The sequence below is a fragment of the Ochotona princeps genome, chromosome 1, assembly GCF_030435755.1.
Source record: "Ochotona princeps isolate mOchPri1 chromosome 1, mOchPri1.hap1, whole genome shotgun sequence".
NCBI lineage: Eukaryota > Metazoa > Chordata > Mammalia > Lagomorpha > Ochotonidae > Ochotona > Ochotona princeps.
In genome coordinates, this window is record NC_080832.1 from 78,326,238 (window position 1) to 78,349,161 (window position 22,924).

General features: G+C 36.9%; 1 protein-coding gene across 5 annotated transcripts in view; it reads left to right on the top strand.

The window, feature by feature from the left end:
- LCA5 (lebercilin LCA5) overlaps positions 1-10,660 on the top strand; it is an 83,708-nt gene extending 73,048 nt beyond the window's left edge. For all 5 annotated transcript variants that reach the window (XM_058661192.1, XM_058661183.1, XM_004580443.2 and 2 more), the window contains 5 exons: positions 1,876-2,013; positions 3,743-3,839; positions 4,525-4,667; positions 7,336-7,468; positions 9,782-10,660. In XM_058661192.1, the coding sequence (XP_058517175.1) occupies positions 1,876-2,013; positions 3,743-3,839; positions 4,525-4,667; positions 7,336-7,468; positions 9,782-10,641 (1,371 nt within the window). In that variant the 3' untranslated portion in view covers positions 10,642-10,660. The remainder of the gene's footprint in view (positions 1-1,875; positions 2,014-3,742; positions 3,840-4,524; positions 4,668-7,335; positions 7,469-9,781) is intronic.
- The last annotated feature ends 12,264 nt before the right edge of the window (positions 10,661-22,924 follow it).

Below are 22,924 nucleotides of genomic sequence, written 5' to 3' on the forward strand. Positions count from 1 at the left end.
CTGTGGCATTAGTTTTCTTTTATGACTAATAAAATGTATGATCCATTATACTCATTTGTCTCTGTATCTCTTCTTTGCTGAACTGTTTGTTCATGTATTTCCTCTGTTGTTTACTGAACTGTTTGATTTATCACTGAGTTAAAGGAGAAATGTGTATGGGTGTGTATATATGCATGTATTTTTTTAAAGATTTGTTTATTTTTATTGCGAAGTCAGATATACAGAGAGGAAGAGAGACAGAGAGGAAGATATTCCGTCCAATGATTCATTCCCTAAGTGACCACAACAAATGTAAGTTCTTTAGCAAATAGATGATTGGTGCATAATTTCTCCAAGCTGTAGCCAACTTTTTCATTCTAACAGTTTCAGAAAGCAGGAGTTTTTAATTCTGATAAAGCCCAACAAACTTTATTTTTTAGTATTAACCATAGGATAATAATAAAGATATGCTCAAGGTTGCATGTCAGGATGTTCACCATAGGAAAAATTAAGATAGTCTAATGTTCAACATCAAAGTTTGGTTTAGTAATTTATGATAATGTATAATTTTTTTTTACTGTAAAAGGTTGTGACATTAAAGTATGCTGATTGGGTCTTCATTGTGGGTCAAGGCACTGCACTTCCTGGACATCCCACTCTGAAGCATCAGTTCAAGTCCTAGTGTTCTGCTCCAGCTACATGCTATGTGTCTAGGAAAGCAGTGCAAGATGGTCTCAGTGATTTGATCCCTGCCACCCATATGGAAGACCCACATGGAACTCCTGGCTCTTGACTAATCCAGCCATAGCTGGTTGTGACCATCTGAGAGGTGAACCAGTGGACAAATGATCTCTATTTCTGTCTCCTCTCTAACTCTGCCTTTCAAGTAAATTCTTTTAAAAAAAGTATATTGATTTAGAAAAACATATGTGATATTATTTAATGGGAAAATTATATAATCTCATTTCCCAAAACATTATAGTGATTACTTTATGTTAAACACTTATTATATTTATAATAATTTTTAAAGCATAAAACACTTTTTCATCCGGATTTAGGAATGGTGTCTTGATAACTTACTACTTTAACTGAAAATATTTTATCTTGTCTTAAAATTTATTTATCTGAAAGGCAGAATGATAGAGGGGGATGGGAGAGTGTGTGTGTCTGTGTGTGTAAAAGAGGGACAGAGAAATTTTCTGTCTGCTGGTTTTTGTCCCCAAATGTCTGCAACAGCTAGAGCTGGCCATGCCGAAGTCAGGTGCCAGGAACTCCATCCTGGTCTCCCACAAACATGACAGGGACCTAAGTGTTTTCCCCATCACCTGCTGCATCTCAGAAGGGTAACACTAGCTGGGTCAGAAGGTGGAAGTCAAGCTCACATCTTGTACTCTGCTATAGTATGCCCGTGCCACAAAACTCTCCCTGAAGGAAAACATCTCAATTTAAACATTCATACATTGCATTGAACACATCTGAAGACTATAGACATGGCTGCCTTTTTTTTTTTTTTTTGCTAGAATATGCTTTAGGAGGCACCCTCTACACCTTGATCAATGCAGTGTAATTTTAGCTGCCTTGATATCAGGTTATATATCCTAGCAGTGATTGCCGAAAGCCTGTTGTTTCCCATAATATCCTTTGGCTGTCTTTTGCTTCCAGCTTAAATGGCAGTATGTGCTTCTGACAGATGCTAAAGAATTTGTTTACAGTCATTATGAAGAACGAATGATAAATTAGGTGCCTTATTAAATTGTTGCTAACTTTATTTCATAGCCTGATTTGTATGTCTTGTACAATACTATCAAAAATAACATTTTAACACTGCCAAGTGCTGTATTTTGGCATTCGATTTTTCAAAAATGCTCTTTCTTTTGAATATGTTTGAACACATAGGAACTATCAAAAAACCTTGAGCTAAGTACTAACAGTTTCCAGCGACAGTTGCTTGCTGAAAGGAAAAGGGCGTATGAAGCTCATGATGAAAATAAAGTTCTTCAAAAGGAAGTACAACGACTCTATCACAAATTGAAGGTAAGCGCTTTCTTTAAATTTTGTTGTCTTTCCTTTTATGTACATATATAAAGATTAAAGTATATATATGCATATGAAGATTTCTTTCTTTCAAAGATGCTTACAGAAAGAGAGCGATGTTCCATCTGGTGGTTCACTCCTCAAATAGCCACAACAGGCAACATTAAACTAGGCTTAAACCAGAAGTCAGGAACTCCATTGACTTCTTCCACGTGGGTGGCAGAGTCTCAAGCACTTGGGCCATCTTCCAGCGCTTTCTCAGGCACATTAGCAGGGAGCTAATGTGGAGCAGCCGGACCTTAACTGGCACCCATATGGGATGCCAATGTTGCAGGCTGTGGTTTAATTCCCTGTGTCACAATGCCAGCTCCAAAAACTAAATATTTTAAAAGATTAACTTTTATTCATGTTTTTAAGTATTATATGGTCAACTAATCCCATGTTCTTCCACAGGTTTTCCCTTTGCATATTTTTAAAGTTGTTTCAAATGATACCCTTCATTTTCACAGGGTATAGAGAATGTGCTCAATTCAAAGTATTTAATTTTGTTAAAGCAGCTGCTCATTTTTATAGTAGTCTTTGCTGGATTTAAATTTTGTGTAAAATAGTGCCAAACTATGCATTGTCACACATAGTTTTTTGTTGTTGTTGTTGTTAATCAAATTCTCAGAAAGAAAAAAAAGACATAGAAAAAGAAGGAAATCCATAACCACCTAAAAAACAAAAGCAAAAGCAAAAACTAAAGAAGAACAGCTATGTTTAAAAAGAGTAATCTCATTTTTTACTCATCTCATTTTTACTGCCTAGATATCCATGATGGTTCACTTTCCAAATGTCTGCAGCAACCACCCTTGGCAAGGCTGTAGTTGGGAGCCAATAATTTAATCCAGTTGTCTTACATGCATAGGTGGCAGGAAACCAACTTCTGGACCTGGGAGTTGAACTCAGGCACTCAGATGTAGGATATGGGTATTTCAACTGGTGTGTTATCTACTAAGCTAACACTCACCCTGTTTGGATGTTGGGAAAATTGTTCTAAAGGTACTAAAGACATTTCCCTTCTCTGATTTGCTATTTAAAAGGGATGCTGAACCACGTGTATTTCAACTTGGTAAGAAAAATACTAGATGATAAATTAAGGTTTTAAAAAATTAGTTCATTATTTACATAAAGTGTACAAATTTGTGTATTTTATATATATATAAATTATTTGAATTTTATGAACAAATTTCCTGAATTTCACAACATAGACTAATGAGCACAATGATAATTCCCATGCTACTCACCCACCAATCCATGTTCCCCACCTATCCTCCTCCTCCTTTCTCATTTAATTTTTGTAATGACATATTTAGCTCGTTTCACAGTCACAGGCTTAACACTCCATTCTGTATAAAGTTTTAAGAACATAATGGTACTTCTCACCCCTCTTCACTCAGTTCTTCCTACTCTTCCACCTTCTTCTTAATTTTCTTTTAAGTTTTGCAATGACATGCTTTCAATTTTTTTATAATCACAATCTTAACCTTCCACTAAATAATTCAGCAATAAATAGAAAGATCAAAGTTCCTCAGTAATATAGAGAAAGGTTATAAATAATAATCAAATCTCAAGATGTCAATTTCATTCGTAAACATCATATAAATATTTTTGCACTCCCTGTGTTAATTATGGCAAATCAGAGAAAACTAAGACTCTGCTTCCCTAATTGTGTTGGGTTTGCTTTTAGGAAAAAGAGAGAGAATTGGATATAAAAAATATATATTCTAATCGTCTGCCAAAGTCCTCTCCAAAGAAAGAAAAAGAACTTGCATCAAGAAAAAATGGTAGGGTTGTTATGGCTATTAAGACATGGATAGAATAGCTATTACTTGTTAATAATAAAACAATTTTCAGTTCAAAGAAGAAAAAGAACTTCATTGAAATATATTTAAATTAAGTATATGGTTTCATAATTTAATCTCCTTATAGTTAAATTTTAGAAATCTGTTCAAATCTCTTAGTTCTTCCCTTGCCAAGGAGAATTCATTAAATTGTGCTTTACTTTTTTGAAGTTTTCTAATTGAAAATTTCAAAATTTCTATACAGATGTGTAAGCATACCCTAAAATAGACAATAGTATAAGGAACTTTTCTTATGTATCACCTGGCTTTAACAGTTACTGTCTTTATCATTTTTATTTCATCTATTTTTCTAGAATATTTTAAGACAACCCATTTGTTATTTCATTCCACTCATAAATATGTAATATTATGTATAGCTTTTTGTTATCTTAGAAAAGGTATAAATTTCTTCTGTATTTTGCAAACATTTTAAAATATGTACTTTCTAAAATCTTGTGAGCATTTATTGTCAAAATTGGCCCCAGATTAAACAACCCTAGAAGCAGTAACAGTAATCACTGAGCTCAGTAAAAATGTGTATCATGTCAGTTAGTGAGTAGATATGAGTTGAATTGTAATAGCATTGGTTATTGGAAGTAGGAAAAATCTTTTGTGCTTTTCATTATAGCTGCCTGCCAGAGCGATTTTGCAGATCTGTGTACAAAAGGAGTACAAACCATTGAGGACTTTGAGCTGGAAGAATTTTCTATAACCCCCCAAACAATTATGTGTTATGAAAATAAATGGGAGGATCCTGAACACCTTCCTTTGGTGAGTTTAGTCATTTGATTGTATGTACTAGGTTTGCAGCTATCCCTAAAAACATTTTAAAATCTCAACAGTCCAGCTACTGCTTTTCCTGTTAAATGTGTAACTAGCTTTCAAAGAGAGATGGAGAACACCTCTGCGTTTTGTTAAATTCTTTGGCTTAACTCTGTTTACACTGCATTTTTAAAAAGATTTACTTATTTCTTTAACAGAAAGAGACCTTTTTTCCTCTGATTGATTCACTTAGAAAAGAGAGTAAGGACAGAGGTGTATTTTGTCCACTAATTCACTTCCCAAATGCCCACAACACCTAAGGCTAGGACAGGCTGAACCAGTGAGCTGGGAACCGAGGACGCCATTTGGTTCTCCCATGTTTGTGGCAGGAATCCATCCCAGTGTCTGGTCATCATGTAAGCAGGAAGCTGTTGGATGTGGAGGAGCTGGGACTTGATCCCAGTCACTCCAGTGTGGCATGTGGCTGTCTTACTCTCTGGCTTAACATGCTGTGCCACAGTACCTGCTATAATTCATGCTGCATTCCTCAGATGCTTTGAAAAGATTGAATACCTTACAGAGAAAATTTTGCTTCCTGCTTTTCTTACCTTTTATTTACTCTGATAGTCTTAGAAAACCCAGGAATTTATTTCCAACCCTGTGGCACAGGGTGTTAAGCTATCACTTGCAACACTAGCATCTCAAATGGACAGTGGTTTAAGTCCTGGTAGTTCTGCTTCCATTTCAGTTCCCTGCTAATGTGCCCGGAAAAAAACAGGGGAAGATGGCCATAGTCTTTGGGCCCCAGTCACCCACCTGGGCGACCTGGGAGAAGCTCCTGAGTTGTGGCTCTGGTTTGACCCCGCCCTGGCCATTGTTACTTGCTCTCTTTGTCTCCTATAGCTCTGCCTTTCAAATAAATAATAATTAAAACAAAATTAAAAATAAACCCTGAGAGCTTTTATGTTTAAATCAAATTATAATAGTTTCTTAATGATTTGAATAATTTAACTACATTTAATATTTTTGATGACTATTTTCTGGGAACTTAATGGGTTTAAATTTTTTTGAAAACTTTTACACTGTAACTGAATACTAAACAGAGTAAATTAACAGTTGAATTCAGGAAGTCTGTGTTGACTGTTCATTCCTTAAAGAGATATCCATGCTGAGTCATCAGAAAGTCCTTTTTTCTAAAAAGATACTCTTGTGTCTTCAGTTTAAATTCCAAAGGAAGCAAAGTATCAGGCATCCAGCATTTGTCATATAATGTTGTATTTTTGTACCTTATAAACCTCACAGTGACCTGGAGACAACCTCACAGTATTGTTGACACTAGGTCATGTGACTCATTTCTTTGAAATGAGGAAATGTGGATTAGCCAATATTTTCTTAAAAGGACAAAAAACTTCCGTGTTTATATTTGAATTTTCAACAGGAGTAGCAGCAGCAGTCTGGTGTAGTGGGGAGAGCTATACATTTTCGTCAAATTCTGGTTCATTGTTAGTTGTAGTGTGACTTCTTGGGAGTCTCCATTGCTTTATCTATAAAATGGATGTGGCTTACTTCTCAATAATGTAGTAATGACTAATCAGAAACTTTATAAAGCTCTAAAGACTGAGTTGGCCAGTGCAAAGGACCCCAGCATGTCATTGCTTCTTTAGAACACAGGCTAAATTGATGTTGGAAAAAGCCTCAGTAGAGTGGATTCAATGAGATACAGCTTTCTTTGTGGTAGCATAGACTGGGAAGTTAATGGGTAGTTCAGGAATGGGGAATCGGAACTGGTAAACAGCTTCCTTTCACTGTAGATCTTACTGGTCTTCCATTTTAAAATACAGTTCTCTTTTGTGTTGTTGAAACTGATTCACCACCGTTGTGGAAAAGAAGAGCAAGGAATAGAGAGCAAGCAACTTTCATTTGGATGTGATCAGATTTGTACACGTAATTCACACACCGTTATTCCATATTTGTTTGTAGCTGCAAAAGGGGCTAACAAATTTAGTCTCTAGCTCAGTAGCCCAATGCCCTGCTAAGACCCCAGGGTATTCTGTTGCTGAAAGGAGTGATGTAGAAAAGGATACTAGGGCACAGTTCACTACCATTCAATATTTAATAATCGTGACTGTACATTTGTTAAAAGTTATATGCACACTTATTTAAAAGAAGCCATAGGAAACAATGAATTTTAAGTTTGTAACAGTTTATTTGATTTAAATATTTTTTAATATTGCTGATTGGAGGCTTTGGGAATAGTATAAACTTAAAAGATTCAATGTAACTGTCATTATCTATGTTATGTAGTTCAGCACCTCAGTTGGCCACTATAGTTGATTAATAGCCATTATAATGAACTAAGTAAGTTAGATTTTGTTGTGAAAGTACATAAAGGAAGAGTACTTCTGGACCACAACTCTTCAGAATTTAATGTGAGGTATTATATTGGTTTTGATATTATTGTAGATGCTTCTTTAAAATTTTAATTATGAAAGAGTATGTTTTTGAAACATCTTTAAAAGGATGGTTGTGTTGTAACTTACTGATTTCTTATTTGAAAATTTGCTTTATTTTTATCTGAGTTGACAGTCATGCCTAGTGAAAGGATGAACGTATGGTGATTTAAGTCCCATTCCTTATATATATATAAATTTGCATTAAAAAAATATATACATAATAGGACCTTGCATCTCAAAAGGAAGATGAGCATGAAGAAGTAGCACTTTTAAACCCAACTGTGGAAAAAGAAGAAAAATTCCTTAAAGATCAAGGATCCTATATTGTAAAACAGGAGGCTGAGAAGCTGAAGAATGGTAAGAAAAATTTATTTAAATAACTGATAAGTCGGCATTCCTTAAGAAAGAGATGATTAGTGTGCCTAATTATCTTCCAGTTGAACTGCGAACTGATTCTGCAGAACAAGAAAAGGTTAGTGCAGTGGTAGGGTATGGCATATAAGGAGTCACAAACAGTTGTATAGAGTTATTAAGGAGAGAAAGAAAAAACAAAGGCTTTAAGTTGTCATTATTTTTAGTTAGGTAAAATAGGCAGGTTATCTTAAAGTTTGGGTGAAGTATAATTCAGCTCAAGGGAGAAAGGATTCTCTGGGTGTTACTTGAAGTTTGACGAATAGATAACAGAGAGAATCTGCTATTGGTTCTGCATTGAGGCTCTAGTCCACAGGTTAGCTTATATGTAAAAATCAATGAATGGTGAAATCCTGAGTGTATTCCTGTAACTTCTTTAGTTTTAATGTGTAAAGTAAATCTTTAATCTGTTCAACCATTAGTATGGAAGTTGAGTGATTTCAGAAATTGGAAATGAAATGTAGAAATATATGCATTGCTGACTGGATGTTATGAAGGTGGGGCAACAGGGATTCCAGTCTAATCTTTTCTAAATGCATGCATTAGCTTGTGTTTAGTAGCTGCTCATAAGGAATCCTTTTTTCCTCTCTCTTAAGCTGAAGATGATGGACATAAGCTCATCACTCAGTTATTTCTTAAATTAGTGTGTATGTGTGCATGTATGAGTGTGTTTATGCGCACGTGTATATGTTCTCTGTAAACAGTGTTACTGTCAAGATAGAAACTGTTCACATCATTGTTAAATAATGTGTGGAATAGGATACTCTCACAGACTAAATTACAGAATTGAATATTAGGAATTATGGATAACTCTGTCTAGATAAAACAGAAATAAAGTAGCAAAAGACTGTCACTTCCTTATTCATTTAACTGATTTTTTTCCCTAGACAAATTGGAAAGATCTCTGTTATCAGTTGGGATATATGGCAATTATTAAAGTTCACAGTCTTAAATTAGTAATATTTTTAATAAATTTTAATTTGAATATAATTTCAAAATTGCCGAAACTGTAACAAGTATACTGAAATAATTGTTTAAGGGTGAGTTGTAAACCTTATGCTTGTATCCTGAAATATTTAAAAGTGCATTACCCCAAAGCAAGGACATTCTCTTGTATTATTTCAGTGTGGGTTTTCAGCTTGTGGACGTTATATTCAACATGTTTACCTAAGCTGTTGTCTATATTGCAATGTTGTTAGTTGACACAATATTGTTTTTTATATCACTTTCTTTAAGATAATCGTCTTGAATTACAGTTATTTTCATATCTCCTTAGTCTCCTTTAATCAGGAACAACTTCTTGGTTTTTATTAAGATTTTTTTATTTTTATTTGAAAGGCAGAGTTAGAGAAGGCGAGACAGAGAGAGAGGTCTTCCATCTGCTGATTTACTCCTCAAGTGGCCATAATGACCAGAACTTAGCCAATCTGAAATTAGGAGCCCAGACTCTTCCCTCCAGGACTTTCATATGGGCACAGGGGCCCAAGGACTAAAACAATCTTCTGCTGCTTTCCCAGTCCATAAGCAGGGAGCTGAACTGAAAGTGGAGCAGCCAGGACATGAACCAGTGCCCGTGTAACATCCAGTCTTAGACCACTATGCCACACCACCAGCCCCAGTTTCTTGTGTGTGTGTGTGTGTGAGAGAGAGAGAGAGAGAGAGAGAGACAGAGAGACAGAGAGACAGAGAGAGAGAAAGAGATAGATGGAAGGAGGGACAGATTTGATGTAGACAGATTACAGGCCCATTTTTAAAATAAAATGTTCCTCATTTGTACTTTGGCTGAAATTTTAACTTGATTTAGATTAATTCATCTTTTGTTGGAATATCACATTAGGTGATGTTTTTTCCTCAGGGTATGGCATCCAAAAGTTTTCATTTATTTTTAAGATTAAAGTTTTTGCCTCACATATTCATTTATAAATAGCACTTTATTATATGTCTATATGTAGGCATCCATCTTTATAGTTACTATATTTATATTATATATCTATAGATAGCTAGATCTCCAAGAATCTACTTCCCTATCCCTACCTTGAAGAGCAATTTTGTTCTATACATATGAATGTTAAGTGCAATACACGCCAAATATATTATTTTCTAATCCCAGAATAATAAGTTAGAAATAAAATTGATGATGTGCTTAAAATGCTCAAATTAGATAAAGATGGCTGTTTTGTAAAAGGTGGTAGCTGAATTTTTATGTTTAAAAATATGGACTGCTATAAAATCCCATTTTAAAAATTTGATTTCATACAGAATGGGACAGAGAAGAACTTGATAAAAGTCAAAAAGCAATGACATCTCTGTTGGAGAGGAAAGAAGCACCAGAGTTGGAACCTGGAGGGTACCAAATGGAAATGTACCAGGTTCAGAACATTGATACACTGGAAGAAGAGGAAGAAGAAAGACTGAAGAGAGAAATGCTACTGGCTAAACTGAATGAAATCAACAAAGAACTCCAAGATTCTAGGAATCTGAAAAGTCCTTCTCTGCCATTGCTACCTGATTTAAAATCAAAACTGTACTCTCCAGAGAGAGGCTCCAGACCATCCGTGTTCTCTGAATCCTCAGAGAGATTTTTTAATGGACATCATTTGCAAGATAATAGTTTTTTTACTCCAAAAGCAGAGGGTCGGAATCCAGGAAATGCTAGAAGCCCAGTCTCTCCACAGGGGTTTGCATTTGGTAGCTATGTGCCTTCGTTTGCCAAAACACCAGGGAAGTCAAATCCATTTGGCCCAAAGAGTAACCTTTTGGATTTCCAAAGAAACAGTATGGAAACCCCTAGTAAAGACAATATAGATTTCATTACAAGAAAAGAGAAGAAAGCTAGTCTGATGGAACAGCTCTTTGGTGCAAGTGGCAGCAGTACCCTTTCCTCTAAAAGCAGTGACCTGAATTCTCTAGCCGCCAGCAAAGGAGACTTTGACCCTTCGAGTTTCCTCCCTGGAGAGAAAAGCAGCAGAGTGAGAGAATATGATGAAGATGAAGACTTTTTCTTCAGTGAAGGGAAAAATTTGAATCCAAATAGACACCGATTAAAACATACAAACAAACCAGCAGTAAAAGCAGTTGATTCTATAGAAGATGAAATTGAAGAAGTGGCACTGAGATGACTGACTAGAGTATACATTTTTATTTTTTTTTTTTTTTTTTTTTTTTTTTTTTTTTTTTTAATTATTTATTATTTAACTTCAGTAATTACATTGTATTATGTGACACAGTTACATAGATACTTGGGTTCTCCCCACCCCTCCCCAAACCCTCCCACCATGGTGGATTCCTCCACCTTATTGCATAACCACAGCTCAAGTTCAGTTGAGATTTCCCCATTGCAAGCGTATACCAAACATAGAGTCCAGCATCTTATTGTCCCGTCAAGTTCAACGGTTTCTTAGGTATACCCTCTCTGGTCTGATGACAGAGCCAGCAGAGTATCATCCCAGTCAATTGAAAGCTCCAACATACCATCAGCAAAAATTTACATCAATACCACATGTTTGCCTTAATTTAAGATGATATGATGTTATGTATAACATGTTATGTTTTGAATGTTATATGTTGTGTATAAACTAAAATTGAAGTATAGGTGAGGTGGTCACAGAAGGTGGCTGGGAACCCGCATTTACTTTTAACATATTGGTTACTCATTACTATGTCAATTAATTCCATAATAGAGTATACATTTTTAATTGTAAATATCAAAGTATTTTTATACTGTATTTATTATAAGCATTTAAGATTTTAAAGAGTCGTACTTGAGAAATTATTTTTGATAGCTAAATGCAGTGCAGTTAGAAAGAAGTAAATGACGTCTCTATGCCACATAGTTTGCCAAGAATTAAGGAGACTTATTTGAATGAAACCAAAACTAGAGATACGTCTTACTTCCTTTTGACCTTAAACATAGCTTTAACTTCCTAAACCAACTCTATGGGGAATTTTACTTCACTGGAAGTTGTATTCATTTCCTACTTTCATCCTTATTTATTTATTTGTTAGTTTTTGAGCATATCCTCACTGAGCTAATTGCAGGAATGATAATTAGGGGTGAAAAACTTTGAATTTGAAAGTGTAAATCCCACATGGTGGAGAACCAGTGCTACTTGGGAAACCTACCCTTTTGAGTAAGTCCAGGGTCCCTGCCTGCCGAGGCAAAGCTGAGTTACTCTTCAGAGCTAGCAGTGACGATAGTGAAATTTCACACACTCTGGAAGTACCCACAATTAAACATGACTCATTTTCCAATCACCATCTATGGAAATCACTTAGGTACAACTCTATTAGCATGTCAGTTTAATTTCAGAAAACGTTTCTTTCTCAACATGAATAGTTCTCCTCTGTCTCTCCTTCAGTTTGCTTCCTGTTTAATCCTCCTTCTTTGTTCTTCTACACTCTGTGTCTCACTGACTGCATGTAAGATTTCACAGCACATACAAGGAGCAGAAGAAATTTTTGTCCTTATAAAAAACGTTTTGACTCAAATTATGTTTCCAGAATGATATTCACATTAAACTTTTAGTGTGTACTTAACAAAAAGACTTGAACTTGGCCATAAACCAAGAAGACAACAATAGTGTATCACTACTTGGCTTGTAAGATTAACTTTGAAGCAAACTGTGTAAAGTTGTTTTAGAGATGGAACTTCTACCTTGCTGTGTAGGGTACATAGTTTTCTGTTGAAATGCATTGGTCTTCTTATGGCTGTTTGTACTTCACTTCAGCTGCAAAGAAATTGATGACCTTGGATTGTGCTGAGTGTGATTGATCTTTAAGAAGCAGTAATATACCATCAACCAAGGAGAAAACACTTTTAAAATGAAGAGTGGCGGAAATAGTCTGTGGGAAGAATAAAAGTCTTAGACTGGCACTTATCCTACAGTGAGCTGTTTTTTTCAAGAGTTTACTATGTAATTGTTCATTGTGTGATTTCTGATGCCAAGCATGCATGCTCATGAGGAAAAGGGTTACTGTCTATTGAATTCTTATGAATGCTTATTGTTGAGTATCATTATATGGCTGTTTGATAAGACTCACCTGGTGGAGTCTCTAATTGAAAGATGCACACCTTGTCATCCTTTAAATTGTGTTCCTGTCATTTATTGGGAACATATTCTTTATAAAGTACTAAACTATTGAAATAATTTTTTCCTAAAGAGATTTTTATATGTGAAATTATTAAGCATTTACTATGCTATAAATCATTCTAATATATATGAAACACTATTATTTGTAATGCATTCCTTGATAAACTATTATGCATTGTTACTTTTGTTTATAGATGCTAATTTTTCTGTCAAATATATTCTAGCTTTTGTTTTATTTAAAAGTTTAAATAATTTTTTAGTAAAGTTTTATATATTCAGGTAATTTAAATCAGTTTCTTGCTGCTTTTTAACCAAAACGGTCTTTTAACCAAATGCGCCAAGATGGAGTTATTAAAACTAAAATTAAGTTGTAGACTTAAATGTATTATGCTGTTAAGCATTAAACTTGGAAATTGAAATGAATAGAACAGATTTTCTTTACAAACAAAGCTTAGTGGATTTTTTAAAATATCAAGTTTCTTTGTACTTAAAACTCTTAATTAATAAAAGTTTAAAAAATCAGTGTGACTATTTGAATAATACCTTAGCTTGCTTAGTAATTACATGACAGAAATGTTGGAACCTACAAGATTCATTTTTATTCCGTTATTCACCTTTGTTTTTTGTTGTCCAGTATTTTTAGTTGAAGTACATGAATTTGCCTTAAATCAGGTCACACAGCATTTTATTCCTCTTAAATAATCAGTTTTAATTAACCCTTTCACCCTTAGCAACTATGGTAATGGCACATGTTGCTCATATTTTTAAAAAGGCAACAGCAGGCAGATTTGAATTGTAAAATAAACACAAACTTATTTCATGACTGACTCCCTGTCTTCCTGATTGTTCTCTCCATCTCATTTTCAGATACACAAAACTAGGTTTTGGGATCGTTGATTGGATGTGGCACACAATTCTGCTTGATGAAAAGGGGAAGGGAAGTTTGTATCACAGTGACCATATGGACTTTTTAGGAGTAAAGTTACTATAGATTTGCAAAAAACTGCTTTTAAAAATTTTCTCCCAAGCCCAGCATGGTAGCCTAGTGGCTAAAGTTCTCATCTTGAACGTGCCAGGATCCCATATGGGCACAGTTCATGTCCTGGTGGCCCCACTTCCCATCCAGCTTCCTGCTTGTGGCCTGCAAAAACAGTCGAGGACAGCCCAAAGCCTGGGTACCCTGCACCCACGTGGGAGACCCGGAAGAAGGTCCAGGCTCTTGGCTTCAATGGATCCACTCAGCTCTAGCCATTGCGCCACTTGGGGAGTGAATCAGCAGATTCAAGATCTTCCTCTCTGTCTCTCCTCCTTTGTATATCTGACTTTCCAATAAAAAAATAAATCTTAAAAGAAAAAATTTTTCCTCCTTCTACACAATATAAGGCTTTCTCACTTTAAAGTCCCTTTTTATATCATTAAGAAGTACTCTATTTATGAACATATATGCATATGTTGTAAATATGTAAGTACTTTGGTGTTCTGCCCCCATGTATGGTGCCAGGAGTACAGTGCATGGAAGATCATTTGTATGAAGAGAGAGCTCAATGAGCCACCATATGAGGTTCCGTCTCTTCCCCATCACTCCCTGTGTGTGAGCTCCTTCAGCCTCACTGGTCTTTTACAATACTACTCACAATGGCTGTGAGTAAATGAGATGCTTGGCAGGGTGCCTGATACATTGTAAGCACTCAGTAAATATTAGCTGCCATTATGTCTAATACCAGTTTTCTCTTAGGAAATCTTTGAAAGAAATGGAGCATGGGCATAAACAGGTATTATGAAATCACTTCAAAAAGGTTTTGGAAAATTGGGTTTAAAAATATGCTTACTTTGGTGCAAAATATTGAAATCTCGTGCTTTTTTAGTAAGCATTTTCCCTGACCTTTTTTTAAAGAATTCTTTAAATATATGCATTTTAAATGTTTTTGTGACAAAATAAGGCTAGGTTTTAATTCAATTTTGAATGAACTGTAAAAGAAAATTGTTTGGAGGGACTCAGAGACAGACAGAGATCTCCTACGAACTGATTCCCTCACCAAGTGCCTGCAACATGGGGACTGGACTAGATGGAAGTCAAGAATTAGGAACTCAGTTCAGGTACCCCCCACAGTCACTGGCAAGGACCCAAGTAGCTGAGGTTCCCAGGGTGCCAGATAGCAGGAGTCCTGTGAGAGTTGAGAATTAGTGTCACAGCAACAGGGGGACAACATCCCCAAATGGGACTGTATGGTTGCACAAAAAGGTTATTTATGTCTCAGTTCTCTCAATCTACCTGTGTATTCCTGAGTAAGTTACATGTCCTCTCTGCACTGCTTTCCTCCTCTGTGAGAGGCTAATGAGGATCCCTATGTCATGATGGTTGCATCCATTAAGTGAATACATGAGAATTACTTTGATCATGTTGCAGTCAGTGGACTCAAACCTGCATCATCTGTCAGCTGGCACTCCCTCCAGAAAAGAGGAGTTGTTCCTACAGCTTTGTTAGAAGTCTGACTGTCCCAGTTTATGCTCTACACCTGTTTTTAGGGGCTGGAAGCCTTGTGCAGAGCCATAGTGGATGACTCTACCCTTATCTCTGTTCATAGAATGAACAAATTTCAGCAGAATGGGGAGTCATATTTCCCTGATAAAGGCATTTTGGATATGCCAAAATGCATTTTCCAATTCAAAATGTAAAAGCTCTTAATGAAAAAAAGCATTAAAAAGCTTTTACTAGAATAAGTATTAGTTAGTTATTCAACATTCCTTATTCCTAGGAGCAAGGCATTTCTGTAATATAAGTATGGAGAAATACAACAAAATTCATTAGTTTTTAAATGGTGAGCTGTTACAGCAGTAGGTCAGACGAGTAAGATATTAACATCTTAGAGTTCATAGAAAATGTTTGAATATATCTTCTCCCAAACTAAATGCTACATTTAAGAAATATATATTCAGAAGTGAACATAGCCTGTTTCTTTTTATATATTTCTGTATTTTTTAATGAAAAAAAAAAGATGGACTGCCATGATGGAATAGGAAGACTGATTTTGGGATCAGCAGTTGAATTTGAGAATGCCATGCACCAACCACATTTTTATTCAAACACTAACTTTCCGTGAGATTCCTGAGATGTGCAACACAGTGGATCATATTTTGCAAGGTTATTGTGATTGGGAGAATCAAGCAAGGTCATGAATTCTGGAGAGAAAGAGAAGTGTTATATTGTCAGAGGGCCTTACTCAACATTAAAAAGTCAAAATTTTGTTTGTTTTCAAACAATAGAAGCCTGTCAGCATGGAATTTTAAGTGGTAAATGTGTGTTTTCCTTCCCCATGCTCTGCCACTTCAGATTGAGGTTGCTCTCATGTGTACAGACTAATGCAGAGGTTACAGATTTTCGTAGAAGGCACTTTGCTGCTTCCGGCAGCAAGCAGTCTGTGGGAGAAGCAGTTTGACACACATGGTTTTACTCCACTGACTGTTTCCATGGAGGAATAATAGATACAAATCAGGAGGCCACACTGGTCTGAAGGCAGGGCATTAGAATTCAGCATGAAGCTTTCCAGCCTGCCAGTAGCGCCAGGGGGATGCCCTGAAGAGCATGGCCAAAGGTCACCGCCTTTCTTCTCTCTTTAACTGACCTGAATATCAAACTTCAGATTTCCTGTTCCAGTTGATATTGACCCTGGTTAAACATGCTTTTCATACAATCTGTAAAGGACATCATTGATGTTTTTTCATTGTAATATAACAAGTGTGGGAGTTAACACGCATAGGCTGTTGTGGATACTGACAGTCTGCGGGTCCACCTAGAAACTAAGAAGTATTGAAGTATTTCCTTCCTTCCTTCTACAAAAACTTCTCCCAAAACTTAAATCTAGCTTCAGTGCTTGTTTCTGAGCTTTGTCATATTGTAATTTATATACTGCTAAGCTCTTAGAGATTTTCCAAATAAGTATAAATCTGTATATTCTTATATCTGAAATAATTTTCAGAAAAAAATAGAATCAGTAGAACCAAGTAATATAGGGAAATGTGTTAAGTGTTATTGCTTCCCACATTACGACTAGAGCAGAGAAGATGGAACAAGGGAGCCCAGATCGGAAGTCTGGTTTTGTAATAATAGTATGCAGTCTCTTCGTAGCCAGGAGATGCAGCTGTCACCTTGCATGCTCTTGAACAGACCAGCCTCATTTAAATAGCAAATGCACTGTAAACTTTAAATAGTAGTTCTTTTTTAAATTTTATTTTTTAATTAATTTAGGTGCTGGTTGTTAGTAGGTCTCCCAGAGTTCCAGGAGTGTTCTCCGGGAACTTTTTAGAATTGCCAATCCTTGAGCTCCATTCCAGACCTGTTAAATCAGAGTTCAATCATCAGTGTTTGAACAAGTCCTTTATGGGTCCTTCATGAATCTCAAGTTTGAGAAACACTATTCCAAGGTAACTCTAGTAAGGATGAGGGGTGTTCGTTTACATACAGAAATAGCAACATGTAGGGTTTTGTATATTCAAATGTGGTACTTGGGGCTTTTGGTCACGATTTGCAGGTGCAGTATGCCTGCTCATACAGTACACAGTCTGGAATATCAAGAACCACTGTCTTTATCCTGGTTAAAACAGTTGTCTGAAGCTGTCTCATTTCTGAGATTAGTACAGGAAAGAAGAGCCAATCAGGAAAGAAGAGCCTTTTTGAAATAATCAGCACCAGAAAGATTGGTCAGCTCGTACAGCACTCCTTCATTGTAACCTAAAATTCTCACGCATTCGAAGGAATCTGCAGAACGTTTTTTAGCATTCTTTCAGGAAAAACTATTCAGTATTGTTTAGGAGTGTGGTGTTCTTTGTGAGCCTGTTATAGCGATATGTTTCTTAAAGGTTTTTAAACATTTGAGGCGAGAAGGAATGTGTGAGTGGTGTGTGTGTGTATTTACTTACTGGTCTAGACAAGTAGATTCTGTTTGCGATTTAATAATTTTATAAAATTGATCTAAGTATATATATTGAAATGTTTTTAAAAGATAGAATATTTATTTATTTATACTTCTTTTTGTTATCATTTTTATTATCATTTTATGATACAGTTCCATAGGCCCTGGGATTTTCCTTATCTCCTCCCCAATTCCCTCTCCCCTCAGTGAGTTCCCCTATATTATTACTATAGTATAATTCTTCACACACAGTCATATGTCCATCATTGTGGAGGTGGACAATGGCAGAGAGTCCAGCATCTTATTGTCAAGATATAGCGAACAGTTTCATTGGGAGTCTATCTTTATCTGGAAGTAGAGACGCATACTACATTATATCTTCCCATCTAGATATGATAGTCTCCATTACACACTTACTATACATCCCCTTAAATGAAAAGCCACAATACAAAATCAACAACAGGAAGAAAAAAAAAAGAAATTAACAATGCCATGAAGTTAAGTAACATGCTACTGAATGACTAATGTGGCACTGAAGAAATGAAAAAAAAATCAAGAATCTTCTTGAATAAAATGATGCTACTGTATGATCATTGAAGAATTAGAAGAAAGTGTTTTGAACAGGTGAAACTAACAAAAAAATAAAAATCCATGAGATACAGTTTCTGCTGCTCTTTGTTGGTGAAATTTGTGTCCTGAAGGCAACAAATAGATGGGTTTTGTTTTTAATCCAGTCTACTAATCTATGACATTTGATTGATGAGTTTAATCCATTTCCATTCAGGGTTAATATCAGTGGGTGGCAATTTGGTCCTGTCAGATTAGCAATGGATTGTTCGTTGATTTAATCTTCTGTTATTTTACTGGGATGTTCTTCACATTTGCCTTTGGTTTTGGTGGGTGCCATTCCTTTTCTCTGTCAAGAGAACATCTTTCAGTATTGTTTGTAGGGCAGCTTTGGAAGAGGCATATTCTTTTAACTTTTCTTTACTGTGGAAGAATTTTGTTTCATTTTCAAAGACAAAGGAAAGTTTTGCTGGGTACATTATCCGGGACCAACAATTTTTTGCTTTTAGAATCTGGAATATGTCGCTCCATTCTCTTCTGGACTGTTTCTTATGAGTGTTTCCTGTGAGTTTAATTGGCATCCCTTTATATGTCAATTGATTTTTTCAGGTGCACATTTAAGGATTTTTTTTCTTTATATTTGATTGAAGAGAGCTTGATTATCATGTGTCTTGGTAAAGTTTGCTTTTGGTCAAGTCTGTTGGGGGTTCTGTGCCCCTCCTGAATGTTGTTTCCCAGTTCTTTCTCCAGATTAGGGAAATTTTCCCTCACTATTTCATTGAATATATTTTTAAACCCAGCTTCTTTTTATGCACCTTCTGGGACTCCCATAACTCTTATATTTGGCCTTTTAATAGTGTCTTTCAATTCTTGAATACTTTTTTTGGCCTGATCCAGCTCTGCTTCCAGCTTTTTGTTTGTTTCCCCCGGTGACAGGAAATATCTTCTAATTCTGAGATTCTTTCATCTGCTTCCTTCATTCTATTTTGGAGACTCTCCATTGTACTTTTAATTTGCTCTACTGTATCTTCATTTCTCATATGTCAGCTTTCATTTGATTCATTTCCAGTGTAACAAATTCCTTAACTTCCTTAAATGCCTGCTTTATGTGCTTCTTGTTGATAAGAAGTTTTATAATAAGTGTTTTGAATTCTGTATTCCTCATTTTCTTGATGTATACCTCAGTTAACTCTGAAGTTGATGAAAGATTTTGTTCCTTTGCAGGGGAGTATTCAGTAATATTCCTTGTGCCTCTGTCTCTTTTTGCTCTTGGTCATTGTACTTCTGGTTATCAGATTCTTTGCCTTGTGGCAGGTTTCTAAGCTGTGTCACCCACAGGTCTACAGTTCGATTGTACTTATTGCAGTTAGCACACAGCTCTTTGTTTGCAGTCACTTGTGACACTCCCTTCAGCAAGTTCCAAGTTTGGGCTCTTAGATTTCCACCATAGTCTCTGTAGCTCCAGCTCCTGGCTCACCACTCTCCACCTCCTGTGATACCATGCTGAGGCTGCACCATTGTCTATACAACATTTTTCCTGCTTCCAGTTGGAGCAGGCCCCAAGATTAGGGAGATACCAGGAGTCCTATATATTGCTAGCTTGTTGGTGGTGCTGATCTTGCCAGAACCTGTTGGATTTTAGGTCTGAGGGGCACATGGACATGTTTTGATCCGGACGATGCCATAGTTGGTATTATTTTCCCAAGGGACCAGTGCAATGGACTGAGCTTAGAGAGTTCTTGCTGAGCTCAGCACATGCGCAGCTCACTATTCTCCCTGCAGTTTTTTTTTTTTAAGATTTATTCATTTTATTACAGTCATATATACAGAGAGGAGGAGAGACAGAGAGGAACATCCTCCATGCAATGATTCACTCCCCAAGTGAGCCGCAACGGGCCAGTGCGCGCCGATCCAAAGCCAGGAACCAGGAACCTCTTCCGGGTCTCCCACACGGGTGCAGGGTCCCAAAGCTTTGGGCCATCCTCTCCTGCTTTCCCAGGCCACAAGCAGGGAGCTGGATGGGAAGTGGAGCTGCCAGGACTAGAACCGGCGCCCATATGGGATCCCGGGGCGTTCAAGGCGAGGACTTCAGCCACCAGGCCACGCCGCTGGGCCCTCTCCCTGCAGTTTTAAATTCTTTGCCACACTGAAAGAAATATCTCCCAGTGTGCTGCTACTAGAGTTCTTGATCTGCTGGTCATCAGGTTTGAGGGCTACCCAGACCTGTCTTGGGTGTAACCTGTAGGATGCCACGTTGTTGCAGTTCACTGAGCCAGAAATGAGCTCAATCCCAGCTCAGTGCAATCACAGTCCTGCCACATAGCCCTTGCCGCCTTTAACAAAATGGTGCCCAGTATAGCCCTTGCCTGCTTAAACAAAATGGTGCCCAATATGGCTCTAGGAGGCCGATTGGGTGCACCCTGTTCGTGCACTGCCCATCTTGGATCTACTGTTCTGTCTCTGTTTCTGGTCAAGCAAAACAGACCAGCAGGACTGGCAGTTCTTTTTCTGGGCTCACCTCTGGAGCTCCTGGTAAATGTCTCTTCCCACTTTGTTGCTGGTGTAGTTCGGGCTGCCAGTGCAATTCAGATCACCATTTGCTGAATGCTGCTTGGGTATCAGTCACTGCAACACCTCACTGTCTGTTGCTTTCCTGTGTCTGTCAGTTTCCAGGTACCCCTCTTCAGTTGTTCTGTCCTCTTCTCTTTTCTGGAATGTGCCATGTCTGGTTCTTACTGGCTAATATTTCTCCATCTGTTTAAACATGTCCTTACCCTGTTCTGCCATCTTGATTCTCTGGAATGTTTTAATAATACAAAAGTAAGGCAGAACTACATATTTAGATTTCTCATTTGTCGTAACTTAGCATCTGTGAAGACAGTTGGGCATAAGCAAGAATTCCCACTTCGGTCAAGAAGAAATATTTGTATTTTTTAGTTGTTCAAGAGCAGGTGAAGTCCAAAATGCAAGTACCCAGGCCACAGACAGGAACCAAGATTTCCATCTGGGTCTCCAGTGTAAGCAGTTAATAGCTTCTTCAGTCATCACCACTGTCCACTAACGTCTGCAAAAAGGAGAGGCTGGAATAGGGAGCAGGAGCCAGTAATCAAATGTGGGTTTTCTAAAAAACTCCAATAAATAACAGAAAAGAAAACAAATGTAGAAGTGAAGAAACAGATACCTTTCCTCACTAAATCACCTTGCAATCATCCACAACAGCCAGAAAATGCAGAAGCAGGGAGCAGTGACGTTATTCAAGTCTCCCACTTAGGTAGCATGGACCTAAGTACCTAAGTCATCATCTGCTGTCTTCCAAGTGCACATTGACAGTAGCCTTTGAATTAACAGACATGATTTGATTCTAGAAACTCTGCTATAGTGTGCCAGGAACCTGAACAATGGCTTAAACGGATATACTACAATGCTTGTCCTGGCCATGACCATTTCAGTTGTTAGGCTAAATGCACCCAGAAGTGTTTAGTACAAAGTCAGTCTTGTTCTTATGAATTTGGATTTTGACTACCATACAAAGTATTCATAAAGTTTTGCTTTGCCTTCCTTGACTTGTGTCCATTATCAAATCAAACAAAAAACAACCAAAAGCTACCTCATTTATGGAAACAGATCTATTTCTGGGAAATGTGGTTATGAAGTGATGAGCATCAGGCCATGTAAAAAACCTGGTATTGATGTTGGTTTGCTGGTAGCGGTAAGGAAAATGTCTGCGTTTCCAAGGTGTACTCAGAGGAATTTATTTCCATGGGGCTCTGGTCCCACAAGATGTACCACCACAAGGAAATGTATATTTGGATAGGCTACTGAAAATGTAGCAGAGGGGCTGGTGTTTGGTGAAGCAGTTAAAGCTTAGGTCCTGTTTCAGTGCCTAGGTTGAAGTCCCAGCTCTGCTGTCCACTTCTACTCCTTACCAGTGAGCATCCTGGGTGGTGGCAGGTAATCTCTTAAATAACTGGGTCTCTGCCACACACACAGGACACCTAGATTGAATTCCTGGTCCCTGGCTTGGATGTTGAGAACACTTAAGGAGTGAACAGCAAATGAAAGATTTTCCTCTATCTGTATGTGTCTGTGTCTCTACCTTTAAAAGAAAATGAAAAAAGAAAATCCAATACAGTTGCAAGTTTTTAATGTTTCTATAAAACTGTGATTACCCCAATGTAATTCTATCCCAGAGTCTAACAGTCTCATAGAGTAATTAATATATTAGTTCTGACACTCCCACTAGATTCATCATTTTGTCAATTTCTTTGTGATTCTGCTTATTCACAAACATGTTCCACATTAAAGAGTCTCTATTTAGTGATGAAATTCTTCCTTTTTTCCCTTTTAGCAGCAGTTCTCATTTTTAGCTGTGGCTTAATTTCTGTTTCTGTTAAGTATCTTTTTGATTAACTGTAAAGTTTGGTGGAGTCCAACGGCATAATTAAATCGGCACACATCATCGGTGGATTTTTCCTTAGCTGCTGGGACGTTGCTAGGATACTCTTAAAGATACAATTCTCATGATTAACTGCACAATCCAGATATCCCAAATATCATTTGCATTCAGTCATAGAAACACAGGTCAGGATTTCATATAAATGTATAGCAAGAGAAGGGTATATGTCACTGGATGCTGTTAGTATTACATAAATGTTTAGGCATACTGACAAAAATGTGTTTTGAATAATAATTTAGTGGATGAGAATTAGTCATCTTTATTTTGGGGGGAACATGATTGTGGATGGGCCAATTTATGTGGATTTGAAGCTGAAATAATTCTGAATTTCTGACCACCACTGCTAAATATATTTCCATTGTTTCTAAACCTGCAGAAA